The sequence below is a fragment of the Zychaea mexicana genome, assembly GCF_025766255.1.
Source record: "Zychaea mexicana strain RSA 1403 chromosome Unknown BDB00scaffold_4, whole genome shotgun sequence".
Taxonomy (NCBI): domain Eukaryota; kingdom Fungi; phylum Mucoromycota; class Mucoromycetes; order Mucorales; family Lichtheimiaceae; genus Zychaea; species Zychaea mexicana.
Window position 1 is genome coordinate 566,145 of NW_026516667.1, and position 17,649 is coordinate 583,793.

General features: G+C 44.4%; 6 protein-coding genes across 6 annotated transcripts; 3 read left to right on the forward strand and 3 right to left on the reverse strand.

The window, feature by feature from the left end:
- Positions 1-47: 47 nt before the first annotated feature.
- On the reverse strand, positions 48-3,650 carry BDB00DRAFT_754428 (armadillo-type protein; the record flags this gene model as incomplete). The annotated part of the gene is made up of 10 exons (XM_053118760.1): positions 48-158; positions 231-305; positions 402-673; positions 754-946; positions 1,018-1,287; positions 1,361-1,789; positions 1,896-1,969; positions 2,048-2,939; positions 3,062-3,367; positions 3,555-3,650. 10 exons carry the CDS (start codon positions 3,648-3,650, stop codon positions 48-50), a joined length of 2,718 nt encoding a protein of 905 aa, XP_052984983.1.
- Positions 3,651-8,383: 4,733 nt separating this feature from the next.
- Positions 8,384-10,955, forward strand: BDB00DRAFT_867340 (VTC domain-containing protein; the record flags this gene model as incomplete). Its single annotated transcript, XM_053126334.1, has 2 exons — positions 8,384-10,783; positions 10,872-10,955. The coding sequence occupies 2 exons, from the start codon at positions 8,384-8,386 to the stop codon at positions 10,953-10,955; spliced, it is 2,484 nt and encodes an 827-aa protein (XP_052984984.1).
- Positions 10,956-11,886: 931 nt separating this feature from the next.
- On the forward strand, positions 11,887-13,443 carry BDB00DRAFT_738362 (VTC domain-containing protein; the record flags this gene model as incomplete). Its single annotated transcript, XM_053118423.1, has 1 exon — positions 11,887-13,443. A coding segment is annotated over one exon (1,557 nt), but the record flags the coding sequence as incomplete, so codon positions are not given.
- Positions 13,444-14,061: 618 nt separating this feature from the next.
- Positions 14,062-14,441, forward strand: BDB00DRAFT_726388 (uncharacterized protein; the record flags this gene model as incomplete). The annotated part of the gene is made up of 2 exons (XM_053118248.1): positions 14,062-14,261; positions 14,336-14,441. Coding segments are annotated over 2 exons (306 nt in total), but the record flags the coding sequence as incomplete, so codon positions are not given.
- A 160-nt stretch (positions 14,442-14,601) lies between these two features.
- On the reverse strand, positions 14,602-16,099 carry BDB00DRAFT_754476 (chitinase; the record flags this gene model as incomplete). The annotated part of the gene is made up of 4 exons (XM_053118764.1): positions 14,602-15,371; positions 15,495-15,768; positions 15,850-15,964; positions 16,044-16,099. The coding sequence occupies 4 exons, from the start codon at positions 16,097-16,099 to the stop codon at positions 14,602-14,604; spliced, it is 1,215 nt and encodes a 404-aa protein (XP_052984987.1).
- Positions 16,100-16,413: 314 nt separating this feature from the next.
- Positions 16,414-17,424, reverse strand: BDB00DRAFT_783833 (uncharacterized protein; the record flags this gene model as incomplete). Its single annotated transcript, XM_053120414.1, has 3 exons — positions 16,414-16,636; positions 16,774-17,260; positions 17,352-17,424. The coding sequence occupies 3 exons, from the start codon at positions 17,422-17,424 to the stop codon at positions 16,414-16,416; spliced, it is 783 nt and encodes a 260-aa protein (XP_052984988.1).
- Positions 17,425-17,649: the final 225 nt, after the last annotated feature.

The window sequence follows — 17,649 nt, forward strand, 5'->3', positions numbered from 1 at the left end:
TAGTAAATGTATATATTATTTGTTTCTTTTTTCTTTTTACTCGTTTATTAAGCTATTCCGTATCGTTCGTGCAATGGACCTCTCGCTTCCGCTGGCATAGTTTCTAAAGCCTGGTGCCACTGTGCTTCACCAAACATATTCTTGTAGCCGGCCAGAATCTAATCAGAAGATTTGATAAAAGGTATGTTAGACCCCAATTTGTATAAGCAAGTAAAAAAAACCTTGCATACATTTCTGAATGCTTCGTGTAAACTGGTGGGCGCATCAGCGTAACCTGCAACAGCTTCGCAGAACAGCAAGAATTCCTAAAGTTTATGGGAGAAATATCAAGTATCACATACAAAGGTTTACAATAATCTAGCATTAGCCGATACCAAAATTATCAGTTTTTTTTTTCTTACCTTGACAGCTCCTTGCGGATGTGCCTTAATCATTTCACAGAGACCGCTAAATGCAGATGCCTTTTCTTCGTTTGGTCGGATGGGTGCAAGTGTGATCAACCAAGGCTTGATGAAGAGCTGCAAATGTTGACCAACCAGGTCTGGGAATACGAGGCCCAAACGACCAATCGTAATTGCGACGTTTTCCAATAATGTGCGTTGAATTTGAGGGTTTACGATAAGCTGGAAAAGACGTTGAAGCATAGGCTCGACATATGGTTGAATATCGGTACCTGTTTGAAGGAAAATTAAGGTGGGGAGGATCAGTCATCTGCATATATGCACATATCAAGCAACATGTTACAAGCCTTACCCCATTTGATGGCAATCTCGCCTGCCGACCAAGTAGCGTTATTGCACACAGAGACATGTTCGGGTACGGGTTCGATTTGAGAGACGATGTGGGGCATGAATTGAGGGACGACGGCACGGATTTGCTCAAAGCAAGAGATAGCAAGGTCACCAAGGACTGCATAAGCCGACTGTCGAACTTCGGCTACTTCATCCTGTCAAGTAAATTGGAGGAGATCCGGTCAGTTAATGGTCTGAAAAGAATAAAAAACCACGGTATTCCTACCTGTATACAGAGGGACAGGAGCTGAACGATGTTGGGGGAAGTGCCAGCCACCAATGGCTCGGCGTCAGTGTTCAAAGCCTGTATAATGCCTGAAAGAAGATCCAACGCGACAATCATAAAGTCCTTATCGGGCATGTCATTCGCGGGGTTAGCATTGGCAGCTTGACATTCTTCTAAAGTTTGGGTGACAAGCTTTACACATCGGACATAGACGGGTTGTGCGAATTGCTTGAAGCCGCTGCCAAGCGCGGTGGTGATGGATGAAAGACACTATAACAGATTTCCATTCACACACGAGTGAGTAGACGAACATATCCACACAACATGCATCTTTAGCCTCTACCTCCAACAAAGGGAACAAGTCTGTGCTTTCGTCAGGGATCTCTTGCCATTTCTTGATAAGCGGTGGCATGATGACGTCGATGTACTGTGGAGTGTTCAAAGCGCTGCCAGCAACATCGGCAAGAGTGCCCACGGTGTCGTATAAGAGAAGCAAGTTTCTGTGCTGATATTTTTCAAATGCAGTAGAAAGGGTGACAAGGATGGGTTGCATGTAGGGTACGAGCTCGGTGGTGGCCTCTTCTTCTAAGAGCGAGAATGAAGAGCAGGCGGCTTCCTGTACGCGTTTGTTGTTGTCTAGAATTCGCTCCAAGAGCTTCTGCACCAACGGTTCCAGAAAGTGCTTTCGGGCTTCGGGGCTTTGTTGTGCACTCTGAACGATCCATGCGGCGTATCGTCCCAATGTCCAGCATGTGATAGAGCGAACCAATGGCTATATTATATAGTACGGGGTAAGTACAAACATGCGAGCCGTTTCGACAAGATAAACTTTTGTCCCACCAACGCGCCTTTGCTTCTAATTCAGATCTACTAATTACCTTGGGGTCGACCAGGTTATTAAAAAGATAAGGAACCAGCTCGGGTAAATGGGGGCCGATTTCTTGCAAACCACCTATTCAAAATACAATGCCGTCCAAAAATAAATATACACTTCCACATCTTCCACCGTGCAATGATGCTGTCTTGTTACCTTCAGCGGCAGCACCCAACGCCAAGATACCGCACTCGCGATGCAACCAGTCGGGATTCTCAAGTTCGGTCTTTAACAAGGGCATCAATAACCGAATGACTTCGCCTTCGTAGGATGTGCAGAGGACATCGAGCGTAGCAGCACTGCACTTTCGCAAGTTCCACTCGCCATAAAATTCGTCATCCAAGTCTTCATCGAAATCATCATCGTCATCCTCATCATCCTCTTCGTCGAAAGCGGTGTCCTTTTTTTTTCCACCTTCATCCAAATCGTTCTTGTCAGCACGTTCGATCTCGACCAAGTTGGCCTTGTGGAATCGAGGCTTGATATCTTGCTCGCTATCAGCAATATGTGCGTCATCCTCGTCGCCACCCAAAGTCATCAGATCCATTTCCGAGTACACCATGCCACGAAGCAGCACGGGTACAACCTTGGGAAGGTATGGCTCCAACTGTTCGCGCAACTCGTCTTGTTCGGCAAACACGAGCCAGAATTCGCACGCTTCCAAAGCCAAATCAGCATCATCCGACTGGGTGCAGAAGAGCATATACTCGGCGAGATTGGGCATGTGCGGGAACAGAACTGTAGGGCACATTTCCAACAAGCTGACAAGAGCTTGACACACGGCTTTGCGCACTTCAAGACTGTCGTCGGTGGCTCTGCTGAAAAGAGCGCTCAAAAAGTTGTCCATGGCGTTCATCAGCGGAGCGGATCGAAGCGTAATGAACTGGCTAGTCGACGTGATGGCGTTCAAACGAAGCTTATCGCTAGGGTGATTGAAGAATGTGATGAACTTGGGAATCATAAATTCCAAAGGTTGGACACCACCTGCGTTCGCGTCCAAGTCGCGCGAACAATCCTCACAGATCTTTTGAATCGTCGTGAACGCGTTCTATACAACAAAGTGATAGTCGTTGATGCGAGAAGGTTCTTCTTTTCACATTATGCCATCACTAACACCCAGCCAATAACTAATTATTCGTATTATGGTGCTATCCCATCCTCTCTTTTTACCTCAACTACAACGGCGTTGGGATCATCCAACTTCTGCATCAAGACTTCCAGTGCCTGAAGCCAGTTGTGCACCTGTCCACGCTCGACAATGGCTGCAATGACAATACCCACGGCCTTGCCAACCAACTCATCGCCGATATATTGCAAGCAGCACTTTTTAACGTAGTCAATCACACCAGGACTAATGGTAGGGAAGTGTGCGCGGATGTTGTTTTTCAAGGTCAATCCTGCAACCGAGCGAACGTATTGATCCTCTTGTGGCATTTGTGTCAGAATGTACGCCAAGTACGAGTTGTAATCCGGGATCTTGTTAAAGTACTCCAGTTTCTATTTTTCGTACAAAGAAAGTGATAAATAGTGATATACAAGTGGTCTCGTTAGTTCTTTCCTCAACCTTCTGTGTGTAAAACATTCAACACAAAGAAGTTCACCCAAAGTCGATCTTTCTCTCATACGCTCTCCTTAAAAAAACCACGCCTTTCGTTTTATTTACCTGTTGTACATTGTTGTTATCAGTTGGATTTAGAGCTTCGCGCAAAAGCTGCAAAAGATCCGAAAGACCTTGTTCGGTTGGCTGCCAATTGCTCATAATTAGTGGAGGCGTCGCTAATTGTCCGGGACGTAATCTATAAAGGTACGATAATAGAGAGCAACCCGAGAGGAGAAAAGGGGGTTTGTTGGGGTAAGAGGGGGGCGCGAGAGAAAGAAAGAAAGAGAGGGTGAGCGTTTGGTTGTATAAGCGACTCTAGTTTCGCTTGTTGTAATATAATACAGTGCCCGTCGGGGGTAGTTATAAAGCCCTCGAGAAAGATATAAAAACACCCATAATTCTTAGGTTGAAACCAGAATTGATTCCCATCTTTTGAATAAGGACGACTTACAAAGTGTACGAGTGGGACTATAAAAGAAGTTATGCCTTGGTGTGGAATGTCTTGGGACAATTGGGATGAAGCAGTACTTTTTTTCAACTCGTCCAAGCGAATTTTTTGGATTTTGGGAGGCTTGTGGAGTGTCACACGAGAGCTAAGAAGCGTTCCAAAAATGGATAATACTTGTTGTCTGCTGTCGTTTGTTTTGAGATTAATACATAGCACAGTGAATTTGCGAAAGCAGGTAAAATAACCTGATGAAAGTGCTATCTGCCTCAAATCTGATAGCACATAGTTGTGCTTAGCGGAATTGACGCTTTGTAAAGCTTTGTAACAGCAGCGTAATAATATAGAGTAACACTTTATTATTTGATATGAGAAGGGAACCTCATCAAGGTAAACAGTCAGTTGTCAAGTTACTATGTTGTTGACAGCAAAAAGGATTAGCGTGATAACAGAAGCTCAAACCAATTTCCTCTCGGTTGAACACGACGCGTACGTAATCTGCTGTCTTTTGATATGCTTGATATGAACGAAGAATGAATGGACAGTTCACCGAGAGTTGCTGATCTTAAAGTTCAAACAACCATGTTCAGCGCGACGACGCAAGCATGGCAGCTTAGAGAAAGTGGTGGGCTCGTGATACTTTTCACATACTTAATGGCAACAAGAGAAGAAAAGCAAGCAGTACTAGTAGAAAAGTGATACCTAATTGATTTCAGTCGGCCACTCTCTCGTCCATATCACAAGCATATGCTATAAGTTATCATACAATGCAGTATCAGAATATAAAGAAGACCAATTGAGTTTCTTTATTTCAACACGTTCATTGGTTCTTACAGTTAAAACAAATAATTTAAACTATTATACTTCTTCTTCTCGGCAACGATAAGATAAATATTTTAATTTTGATGAAACATCATTTTGCACACAGTATATCCTAAACATAATCAACATGAAGCATAAGCAACGACCAGTCATGTCATCATGCAACACGTTAATATTCCACTGTTTCTCACTATAAATAACCGTAGTTGCTCTTTTTAAATGGGTCGTGATTATACAGTTACTTTGCATGATATGTAACTCTACTGCTGCTAGTTCTAACGCTTATCGGGTTCGAAGTTGCCTAAATTCTTAATGGAGGGCCTTCCATGGCGGATTTGGTGAAGGAGCTGAGTCGACGATTGATGGAAAAATCACCTTCATAGTTGCAAGTGTAGCCTTCATTGTAGCCTTTGCTTGCTACACTAAAGCAGGAAGTGGGACGAATTTTTTTTGGTAATGTCTTTAATGGAACCAGAGAACTCGTACGGAACAACATTTTTGATACCTGCAACAGAGTCAGCAGGCCCATCTTCAATATTCAATGTGGGGTTGATACCTTTTGATAAGCTTATGGTTCCCCTTGTGAAATGTGGTTTCTGTTCCAATTTGACGGCAAGCTCCACCTTTTGTCACATTGCACATTATCTGTGATGTGATTGTGCAAGTAGAGCATCGGTGTGTGGCGCCTCGAAAGATAGGAAAGATAGAGGGGCGAAAGCTGATCCAATGTTTCCTATATCATCAAACAGCTCTCCAATTACTAACCGACACATGGCTATCATATACTAAGAGCCGCACATGCAATATGATGCTTTACCTTTTCTTTTAAGACAATAAGTAATCACTGAGGGAATCTGGCAAACGACGAAGCTCGATATTTAGGCTCAAATGTATTTTATTAGATAGGGTTCTGTAGTATAAATTGACCAAACATCCTCTTTGGTGTTCAAGATGATTGAATGAGCAAAATGAGAGTCTTTGTTACCATGTTACTTACAGACTATACCCCTCATAAGATAGTATTTTGTTAAATTTACTGATGAAGCGAGTACTTCAAAGTAACAATCTATCAAATCTCCCACCGCCACTTTTGCCACTTGTTCAGATTGAAAACTTGTATTACAAGTACTTGCCCACCACTTTTGATCCAGTTGAAGATCTTCGTATACATTTTTTTCAACTCTTTGACAACTGTAACAGTGAGAGACGTTTTGCCATTCGACGAAATAAAACTACATTTTGTAAAAACGAGCTGACGGCTGATTAACCTGTAACTTTGGGAGTGACAGCATTTCATGCAGTGCAAAGTTGGTCCTTTCTCCGTCAAGGTACCAACCCGTCAAATGACGATTAAGCGAGGGGCAGATTCATAACGTGATGTCGCACTGGTGCCTGACGCTTCGGTTTCATTTTAGATACAGTGGTAGATTCGTTAGGTAATGGAATTGTACCGGTAACCATTACTGGTTGGTGAAGCGGTAATCTACGCATGTTTTAGTATATAGACCAAATTGCTGTTGTTTTTGTTAGCTTATTGTTACATTCATAGTTATTATAAGATACAGGGTTTTGTGGTAGTACTTCTGATACTAGATGGTTACCTTGGTATGGTATTAGAAAAAAGTCACTGGTAGATCTGCGATATACAAGACCTTCACAGACCTTTGAACATTGTAGTTTACTACGTCTTTAAGTACTCGGCTACAAGGATTTCATATAAAATGCATGTAATATGACGCTAATAGAACATAATAGTCAAAATCCCACGTTTGGCCTGTGTTAAATCTAGTGCCAATCGCTGCGGGCATTTGAAATATATGGTTACCGTATTTAGTAACACGGACGGCGTATGTACAGAAGTGTCTGAAAATGACTGGAAGAAGCATCATGATACTCACGACAGTAGTAGGTAAAGATGCTTCAAAGCAAAACAATGATGACCGTCATCGCCTCATAACATCATCAACGTCACACATATCTTTGATGTGTCAATATTACTATTATTGAGGTCCTTGGAGGTGCAGGTTTGCTGATATGTGGCCGGCCACGTCAATCGGATCTCTGACACACAGTCGAGACTATTTTTGGGTAATGCGCGCAAATTTGTTACACACTTTACACAACATAAACAACAAAAAAAGATTCTTGCGTGTCCTGGGTATCCCACTCTCACTTTCTTTAACGCAGCCCAATCGTGCTATTTGAAACAAGGCGTGCATTCTGTAATCACAATAAACAACAGATCTGCATTGCTGGATATCTGCACGCGTCCGTGTTGGTCTGAAAAGATCGCATACAACAAGGCAGCAACACTGTGTGGTCAAGAGCAGTCTTTAGTAAACAAAACGAAAAGAAAACATACAGGGCCCATCATCATCTATTCGTTGTGTTGCAGTCGTACGCACACATAAACAGTCATAAGGCTTTATAGCTTGATGGTATATTTTCATGGATCAAAAGGATTTCGAATTTGGTATTCTCCCAATTTAAACAATAATATACAATGTGAAACATGTCTCTTGAAGCCAAAACTGGGCATGTCATTACGGTACTGCTTGTTCACATTCTCCAAGGAGCAGTTAACGATTTGCCCAGAAGGAGCGATTCCTAAAGCCATATCTTCATTAATAAAGTTTGAGAGACTTTGCCGTTTTTATCCACTTGGACACAAAGACGCAGCCCGTCACTGGCCGCAAATTTTGGTGATCCCCGTTTTCTTCGTGAATCAAAGGGCATATCAAAACGACATGCCACACGAATTATATTGCTCGGGATAGAAACACAGAAAATAAACACATCATTTACGCCAATTTGTCACTACTAAGCACGATGCAATGTTGCTGTACTTTATGCAAAACAGCAGCAGCAAGCCTTAATTGGCGTGTGCCGAATTAGTTTAGTTGAGTTCTCCGTGTATTTATGTACGTAATGGACGTATGGCTGATGAAGCGTATATAGCAAATGATTGTGAAAGACTTTTCTTGCTGCTGAGCAACGGCCGCTATCTTGTAAACGGCCGTAGAAAAGATACCTCACTTGACAAGCCGTCACTATTCGTCATTGTGAGTGTTTAGAGCAAAGTGAAATAAAAGAAAAAGAGGCGGGAAGTGCTACTAATAGTTAGAATTAAATATGATAGATCAGAACGCAGATTGGGAGAAAGAACAAGGAAGAAAGAAAGGGAACGCATTAGGGGGAAAAGAGGGGGAACGGCTATAGCAGATGATGAGACGGCGACCGACCAAACAAGAGGGAGCACCAGCCAGGGGGCTGAATGTGAGTGGCCCACCTGAGATCACCTGCTGTCAGGATATCGCATACTGTTTATCCTTCTTCTGCAGCCATTACGACACAAGATCGCTTTTTATACGTGCTCATGATACATATGCGAACGAAGAAAAGGGGGTGGTTGCACTAAACAACCAGCGCTTAGCAGCAGCCGTAATGATGTTATTTGGAAAAATACTTGCGCTTTCCCCTTTCTTGTCCTTTCCAGACAGTGCTGCTATTACTGTAGCGTGCGGGTGCCCCTTTTATTCCTTTCTCTTTCGTCTATTTTCCACTTCCTTTATTCTTACCCAACCTTCCCTCTACCTTAGTATTTTCTCTCATTTCTTTTGTTTGAATGCTGACGACGGCAACGACGACGACGACGTTTAGTGAAGAGCTCGAACAGAATATATACGAACCATGGCGCTTCCAATATGTCTCATACGAGGCGATCCAGCGAGACATGCAACGACGTCAGGACCAAGGGTGGACCCGCAACGACGAGGCTGACTTTGAACGCACAATCCGTCTGGAAGCCGAAAAAGTAGACCAGTTCATCACACGCAAACAGCGAGAAATCGATTCCAGAGTAGCGTACTGTGAGCGCACGCTGATCCAGCAACGCCAAACATCTGCTGGAACTAAACAAATGTACGACGCCATGGGCGAAGCCTTGACCGACATTCTAATCGACCTGAACGACCTTTCCAAATACACTCGCTACAACTTTTTGGCACTGACAAAGCTGATTAAGAGCCATGACGAATCAACAAATACCAACCGACAACAGCTACTGGTTGAGATCTCCAGATCCAAACAGCAGCCATTGGACCGACAGCGGTTCGATACGACTTTGGTCAAAATATCAACTTTGCACGATATTTGCAGACTGTATGGCGAAACCCGTACTGGTAATGCGGCTGCAGGTGCTGACCAAAATGCATTCGAGCGAGCCACAGCCAAATACTGGGTGCATCCAGACAATGTCACTGAATTGAAAGCCATTCTACTATTCCATCTGCCGGTCTTGGTTTTCAATCCAAACAAGCCTGTTGAAGCCAGCGACAGCGCCATTTCCAGTGTCTATTTCGACAATGACGATTACGATCTGTACAGTGGGCGCCTGGAGCGCGATGAAGGTGCTGAGGCCATCCGGTTCCGCTGGTATGGGCCCATGGAATCGCGCGACATATTTATTGAGCGCAAAACACACCATGCGCCTTGGCTTGATGGCGTGTCCGTCAAAGACCGCTTCCGGATGGATGTCGACAAAGTGGATGATTTCATATCCCAGCGCTACACCGCTGAGCAGTACGTCAGCGAACTCCGACAGAAAAACACGGATTCGGCCGTTATTGACCAAAATAAGTTTATTTTCACCGGCGTACAAAAGTCGATTCGTGAAAAGCGTCTGAGCCCAATCATGCGTGTGTTCTATAACCGCACAGCATTCCAAATTCCTGGCGACCAGCGCCTGCGTGTCTCCTTGGACACGGACTTGACATTTGTCCGTGAAGACATGGATCGCCGCAAAGGCTCCTGGCGTCGACCGGACATGGGCATTGACCATCCGTTCCGAAACCTGCCCGAGGACGACGTCTACCATTTCCCTTATGCTGTATTGGAAACCAAGCTGCAGACACACCTGGGCCAAGAGCCACCAGAATGGTTATCACGACTGTTGGATTCTCGCTTAGTGTATGAAGTTCCACGCTTTTCCAAATATTTGCATGGCGCAGCCCATTTCTGGAAGCCTCGCTTGCCGTTGTTGCCATGGTGGCTCAGCGAGCTGGAGTTAGATATTCGCAATGCCAAGCAACCATCGGCAGGCGGTAACGACTTTACTGGTCTTTCCAGGTCCAAGAGCTTGAAGCCACTTATTGATGGCCGCTACCGTATGGGTTATCTAGAAAAGCAATTGGAGAAGCGTGCTACCATCAAGCGCCAGGCAAGCAAATCTGCTCAGCAACAGCAGCAGCCACGCGGCTATGCTGCCGGTGGCATGGTCACTGGTACAATCCCATCATCAAAACAACAGCAAGACGGTGCCCATGTTGTCCAAGTGAATCCATTTGACGATCCAATCTGGAACAGTAGCGAGCCACCGATGCTTGACTTTGAGCGCAACTCACAAGCATCTCGTTCGTACAACAACATTGGCTCTAACGGCGTACGCAACCGCAGCAGCAACTATTTGACTTCTTCAGATACGCAACGCAATGGTTTTGTCGACAGCTCATCGACAGATCATTTGATGATAGAGCAACAGCAACGGGCAACACCGCGATCCATGTCTATCATGGATAATAGTGTCGTCGCCGACAATCCTACTAGCTACAGCAATTATAATATGGACAACAGGACTATCGTCCAAGCGCGCGACTCGGCTATGATCAAGGATGAATTTAGCAACGATAATCCCACAAGCGAAAAGAAAAAGAAAAAGAAGAACAAGGACAAAGACCAAGTCGAACGGCTTGAACCCAAAATATTTTTCGCCAACGAACGGACGTTTATCAACTGGCTTCAGTTTGCGGCGCTGATTCTTACGGCAGCGCTCATGTTGCTCAACTTTGGCGACGGTGTGAGCAAAATAGCAGGTGCCACCTTTTTCGGTATTTCCATGGTGTTGGCTTTGTATGCTTTCGGCCGTTACCGATATCGTGCTTGGCAAATCACCAACCGTCCTCGAATACGTTATGATGACATTTATGGCCCCATTGGTCTCTGCATCCTCGTTGTTGGTGCACTTATAGTAAGTAGATAGCCCTCGCCTATTATCTTTTTTATCTATTACTGGCTGAGTCTCTGGTTATAATAACATCTCTCTTTTAAAAAAAAAGGTCAACTTTGTCCTGCGTATGCAGCAGCCCCCATCCAGTTCGACGTATCTTGGCATCAACAATCAGACCCAACAGCAGACCTAACTTCTAACAAATTATAGTACCCCTATTCTATATATCGGCAGTTGACTCTTTTTGTTTCGACATTCTTGCTACCTGTATTTTCATGATTGCATCACTTAGTTAAAAACGAACACGCGCACACACATTTAAATAAATTATATACCACATACATATCTTTTATAATATCAGCATTCGAAGGAGTTCTCCTGAGGTACCTCGCTATTCAGACTGAACTACCAGATGCGCCAACGAAAGGAAAAATAGGTTACCAAAGTAAACCAAAAGAAGTCGTACCACAAACGATGTATGAGCAGGTATATGACTATTGCGCCTGGTCATGATGAGCCAAGTAATTTACATACTGAATGTTGACCATAAGCAGCATAAAAACCAGGGACACGGAAAATTAAGCAATTTTATGACACAGAAACAGAAACATCCGAGACAACAACACATAATGATCCAGATAAGTTTACCAGATGCAAAGTCGAGCTGATAATTCGACAAACAAACAAAAAGAGAGCATAACATATACGCAAAGTACGTATTTTGAGGGACACTATGGACTTATAAAGATGCAGCATTCCAAAAAGGGGAAGAAGGACATCGCGTTGCAAAAGATGGGTACGAACTTCAATATACTACTAGCTACTAATGTCAGACAAGTACTTGTCTGATTCCTGATACCTTGATGTTCAAGTCACAACAGTATTGCTATCTTCATCAAGGGTATCTTCAAACGCTTGTACTTAATGAAAAGGTACTGGTAGCGCATTTTGTTTCACATAAATCTGTTTGAGCTCTGAAGCCCTTGAATGGATGCGAGTTGATGGTGGCAAGCTAAACCCACACACACACACACACACCTCCCTCACCTGGAATTGGTTCAACTGGTTTGTCTTTTCCACATTCTTCTCCATTGTTTTGCAAAATCGAATAAAACAGCGACGGTATGAAGTTTGGTACGACCTTGCAAAATGAGATTTTTCCACCATGGCGGCTCTCGTATATCCAATACGACATGCTCAAAATGGAGCTCAAGCAACGTCAGATGGACCACGGATGGTCAGAAGCAGACGAACAAGACTTTTCTGCTATGCTGGACAACGAGTTGAAAAAAGTGTACGATTTTGTTACAGCCAAGCTAGGTGAAGCAGAAGCACGGATTTGCTATTGCGAACGAACAGTCAAATCATTCATGTCCAATCAACGTTGGGCGTCCGAACAGAGCTGGCAAATCATGGACGATGCATTGACCGAAGTCTTGTTCGACATCAACGACTTGTCCAAGTTCACGCGGATCAACTATACTGGCTTCTTAAAGATGGTGAAAAAACACGACAAGTGGACAAATCTGGATTTGAAAACGCATTTCGTCGAGAAATTGCGCGAGTGGCCTTTGGATAACCAGCGGTTCGACGTGGCGATTGTCTTTATTTCCGCATTGCATGATATCTGTCGTCGACGGGGTAAACCAAGAACGGGTAATGCAGCAGCCGGTGGTGACCAGAACGCATTTGAGCGAGCAACGTCCAAATACTGGATTCATCCGGATAACGTCACTGAAGTCCAATCGATTATCCTGTTGCATCTGCCAGTGTTGATCTTCAACAAGGAAAAAGAATATGAAAGCACAGACTCGGCCATCTCGTCAGTGTATTTTGATAACGAAGATTTCGAGTTGTATACCGGTCGGTTGCAGCGGGATGAAAGCGCAGAGGCAATCCGGTTTCGGTGGTACGGTCCAAGTGATAAAGGCAGCGTGTTTATCGAGCGCAAGACACATCATGCACCATGGTTGAACGGTGTCTCTATCAAGGATCGCTTTCGATTAGATGCAAGCGACGTGTCCAAGTTTATATCGGGCGAGCTGACGCCTGATGAAATTGCACGACGGCTAGAAGCTGATGGCGCGGATGAAGAATCTGTCAAACAGAGTCATTTTGTTGCCACTGGTATTCAAAAGTCGTTCAAGGAAAAAGATTTGCACCCCATGTGCCGTGTGTTTTACGACCGGACAGCGTTCCAACTTCCTGGCGACCAGCGTGTACGTATTTCCATTGACACAAACCTGACGTTTATACGCGAAGACAGTCTGGACGGCAAGCAGCGGCGCAAACCGGACGAATGGCACCGAGACGACGTGGGTGTAAAGTATCCATTCAACAACTTGCCCGAAGAGGATGTACTCCGATTTCCCTATGCTGTTCTAGAGGCCAAAATCCAAACCCATCTTGGTCAACAAGCGCCAGAATGGTTGGACAAGTTGCTGCAATCACATTTGGTGCACGAAGTGCCCAAATTCTCAAAGTATCTTCATGGCGCCTCGTATCTCTATCGCAACCATATCCCGTTGCTACCTTGGTGGTTGTCGGAGATGGAGGTGGATATTCGCAAGCCGAGAGAAACCAACTTTGGCTTGAGTCGGTCCGGCTCATACAAACCCTTGATCGATGGCCAGTATCAGCGTGCTATGGCGACAGAGGAGCGGCGTATCGGCATGGTTGCAGATTCGATTCGACGGTCGACCAAAATGCGGTCAGCAGAGCAACAAGATGCACTCCAAGTACCATCCAAAGAACAAGAACCAAAACAACAGCAGCAGCTACAATCAAGACCAACGGGATATACTTTTCGTGATTCAGCCGGTGCCGAAACCTTGGTTGATCATCGTCAATCTTTACAACAGCAACCATACTTGATGCCAGCACCGATGGGTGCACAGCAAAGCGCCGCTTATCTATCTGCTATGTCTGTGGAGAGTGACGGGCTATCTTCTGCATCCTCAATATTTAACGAGCAACCTGGTGCCACTGTGGTTAAAAAAGGTGACAATCCGCTCTACTATGGTCCACCTCCACCAGAGACCGCCGAGAACCTCAAGGAAAAAGAAGGGGACGAATTGGGCGATCCAGTCAACACACAAGACGGCGATATTTATGTGGATATCGACAAAAAGGAAGTGATACAAAAGAAGAAGGACAAGGGCAAGGATAAAGTGGAGGTAGTGGAGTTACAGCAACGCCCTCTTGCCTTATGGGAAAAGATCCTGTTTGGTACTGGCAACGAAAAGCATTTGACGGTCAAGGATGCGGATGACAAGACCAAGAATATACCACTCAAAAAAATTAAGATCGAGCCAAAGGTGTTTTTCGCCAACGAACGTACATTTATCAGCTGGCTCCAGTTTTGTGCTCTTTTGTTGACTGTCGCTCTCAGCTTGCTCAACTTTGGTGACAGTGTCTCGCGTATTGCCGGTGGTATCTTTATTGGTATCTCAGCAGTGGTAGCGATCTATGCATTGTATCGCTTCGAAAAGCGAGCTTGGTAAGTAACAAAAAGTATGTCCATGTATTGTCACTACATCTTCCAGATTAACTTGGGATGCTTCCACTCTTTAGGATGATTAATCGTCGTATGCTTGGCCGCTATGATGATTTGTGGGGTCCTGCCGTACTCTGCTGTCTCTTGGTTGGCGCGCTTATTGTCAATTTTTACCTACGTTTTCGATAAATTTTATTCACCTTCCTTCCACCTCTCATGCCCCGCTTCTTACTACTGCTACAACTACTACTGGATGCATTTTGAAACTTAATATATAATCAACCCGTCCATTTCGAGATTACTACTATATTCTTAAGACCAATAAACAACGATATTGTACACTTTATTGACTCATTGCTCTAATGTTCTCGTACTGGCTCTTTGGAAATCGTAAATGATTGGGCATTGAATCCAACTGACCACCCAACGACCGATAAACAGTGTTCAACAGGCTTCGCGGATGCTCACCCTTGTGGTCCGCGCTCAATTCCCAAAACATGGCACCGCCCAATCCTTGCTGTTTGATATATTCACATTTTGCTTCTATCACTGCGGGTGTATCATAACTGATCAACTCTCGTTTAGCCGGATCATAGGACCAAGAAGCCATCCGCTGCTCATCGACATATTCGGTCGCACCCGGTGGCGGCAAGTGTTTGTAATCAAGCATGCCCTTTTCCCAAGTTCCTTCGGGGATGTCGTTGAATGAGCTACCGGGGGTTTGTGAAGTATTGCAAAATCCACGACCGTATACGGGTAAGCCGAGCACCAATTTGTGAGGCGGTACGCCATTGCGCATATAATCGCTCACGGCTTGATGGCCATTTAATTTGCCGCCGTACATGGCTGATTGGTGGCCACTTGTGCTGTCCCAAGAGCCGGCAAAATCGTATGCCATCAGATAAAACAAGTCGACATAGGGTTCCATTTCGCGTAAGCGTAACAGTCGATAGTTGGATGGTCCACATGCGACGGCAAGTGTCAGTAACAGTCGCGGCTCGTTGGTTTGGCCAATGCTTTGTTGATACATGTCTAGTGCAATACGGATCTCGTATAATAAATGGATGAAATTAAAGGCTTCTTCAGGTGTCTTTGGATACTCCCAATCAATGTCTGTATGCAGTAAAAATACGTTGGAATAGGGATGATTAGTATAGATTCGCCGTACTTGCTTGTAAACATAAGTAGGTATAGCTTCTCCTTTTCCAACATTTCGCATGAATGACAACAACGTACCAATTCCATCAAGTCCAAGATCACCTACGTGCTTAATAGCTGATTGAACAAACCGTTGTCGCTTCTGTGGATCAGCAGCAACAGCACCAAAGTTTGTCGACCATGTCCATCCACCCACACTCAGTGTAACTTTCAAATGCCGGTTCTTCTGTTTCAAGAGATACAGTTGCTTAAAGTTGCCATTTAGATTGTTGCCTTGGTCATTCCAACTATCAGCTTGGTGGTCAATCGTTTGTTCTGGAGGAAAGTGCTTGTCCTTGTCTGCCCATACATCCTTTGCGTGTTTTCAAACAGTATGTCAATTTGCTCGCACTATGTTCAAGTACATGTACACGTTGGGAACCATGGGACTTACACCGAGCACAATTTCGCCCGAAGGCTCTAAATTTGCAAAAGCATAGAGCAAATGGGTAAGTTTATGAGCATCGGCAGCGAGATCACAGACATTGTGATTGCGCGCATAAATTCCCCTGCAGGTTGTAAGAAGTCTGAGTAAGAAGAAAGAATTCCAAAGACGTATAGATTTTTTACTTTCATGTTAAGGTGTACCAGTTGACAAAATAGCCTGCAATGACGGGGCCATTGGTTGCTGGAGGAGGTTGCATCGTGTTTGTTGTATTAAGGAAATGAAAGAGTTAAGCGAATAAGTGAAAAACGCGGCCTTTTTTTCCCTAATATTTGCTTGGACTTTGTGTGCCACATGCAATCATTTTATGCCAAGATTTATTACGCGTAACGATATGCCTGGACCGATTAACCGGTCTTAGAAATGAAATGTCTACTTACGATTATGCGTATAAGGAGAGAAGGGAGGATATGATTAAGAGTATGAGAGATAGTATGCGTATAAGGAGAGAAGGGAAAATATAATTATGAGAATGAGAGTTAGGATGCCTTTAGAATGGAGTCTTATTATGGTTCAAAGGTGTTGTTGTTCTGGATTGTACCAGACAGTGCCTCGACCAGCAGAGTCCTTACTGCCGGCGTACGGCTCAAAGAGACCTTCGACAAATGTTTCACGAATATAACAATCTACCACACCGGGCGCACTCAGGGAATAGTCTCTCCAGAAACTCTGACCATATTCGGTACCATGGCGGCCGACCACCCGTAATGCAAAGCTTGGTGTGCGTCGCAAGTGGCTAGGGAGAGTAGAGTGGCGTCAAAACATTTATCGCGTGAGCCAGCCCAGGGTCGGGAAAAACTCAAGATCATCAAGTGTAACCATGAAAACAGCACACCCAAAAAAAAACGGTGAAGGGTGAGAAAAAAAACTCACCTAAAGATTTGACCCAAGCCATATTCATGCTTGGACAGTAGGCTCAGTGTTTCTTGGTCTTTGACAGATACTAATGAGTCCGCTTCGTACGCCAACTTGTCACCAAAGTACATTAGAATCTTTCGCTCGAATAGCATATCAAGTTCAATGTGTCCAACGTCCTGATGCAAAGTACAGCTGTCACTGCTACTACTGTTGCTGTTATCGACTTGCTCTTTGTGTGAAAGGGAGGAAGCAGACGCTGACAATGGAGACAAAGTCGTTGCAATGGTAATGTCATTTGCGGTGTTGCCTTGGCTACCCTCGTTATTGCCGTCTTCGTCTTGGTCTTCACAAGGAATGAGCTCGTTTTTCAAGACAACGACACGGCTCGGAACGTTATAATAGGCAGATAACAGACGCTGGAGGTTGCCGGTGGTCTGTAAGACCATGCGTTCGAGTGGTGAGAATCCATCAGGAAGTTGCAAAAAGACATTCGTTGCTGTTACTATATGCGTATAAGAAAGTGAGTATATTCATATGTCGATCAAGTGATACTATGCAAATACATGGGGTAAGTCTATGTCATGTTTACGAACATTCTTGCGCAAACTGGAAGGGGATCTTTGTATAATCGTTGGCGTCTTTGGGTTCTGCAATACGGATGGGCATGTTTTTTGAGCAGGAAGTGGTTGACGCGGCTGTTGCGGTAGCGTGTATGAAGAGTAAGTGCAATAGTAAAAAGGTATAGAGGACTCTTTTTTTTATAGAATCCTTTTGAGATGCACGATGATTTGTTTTGAAAAGCAACGCCAGGGAAAGAGGCATGGCAGCGCAGACAAGACCAAAAAATTCAAACCAAAACAAATGACAACCGGGCGCGGCGATTCAATCGGC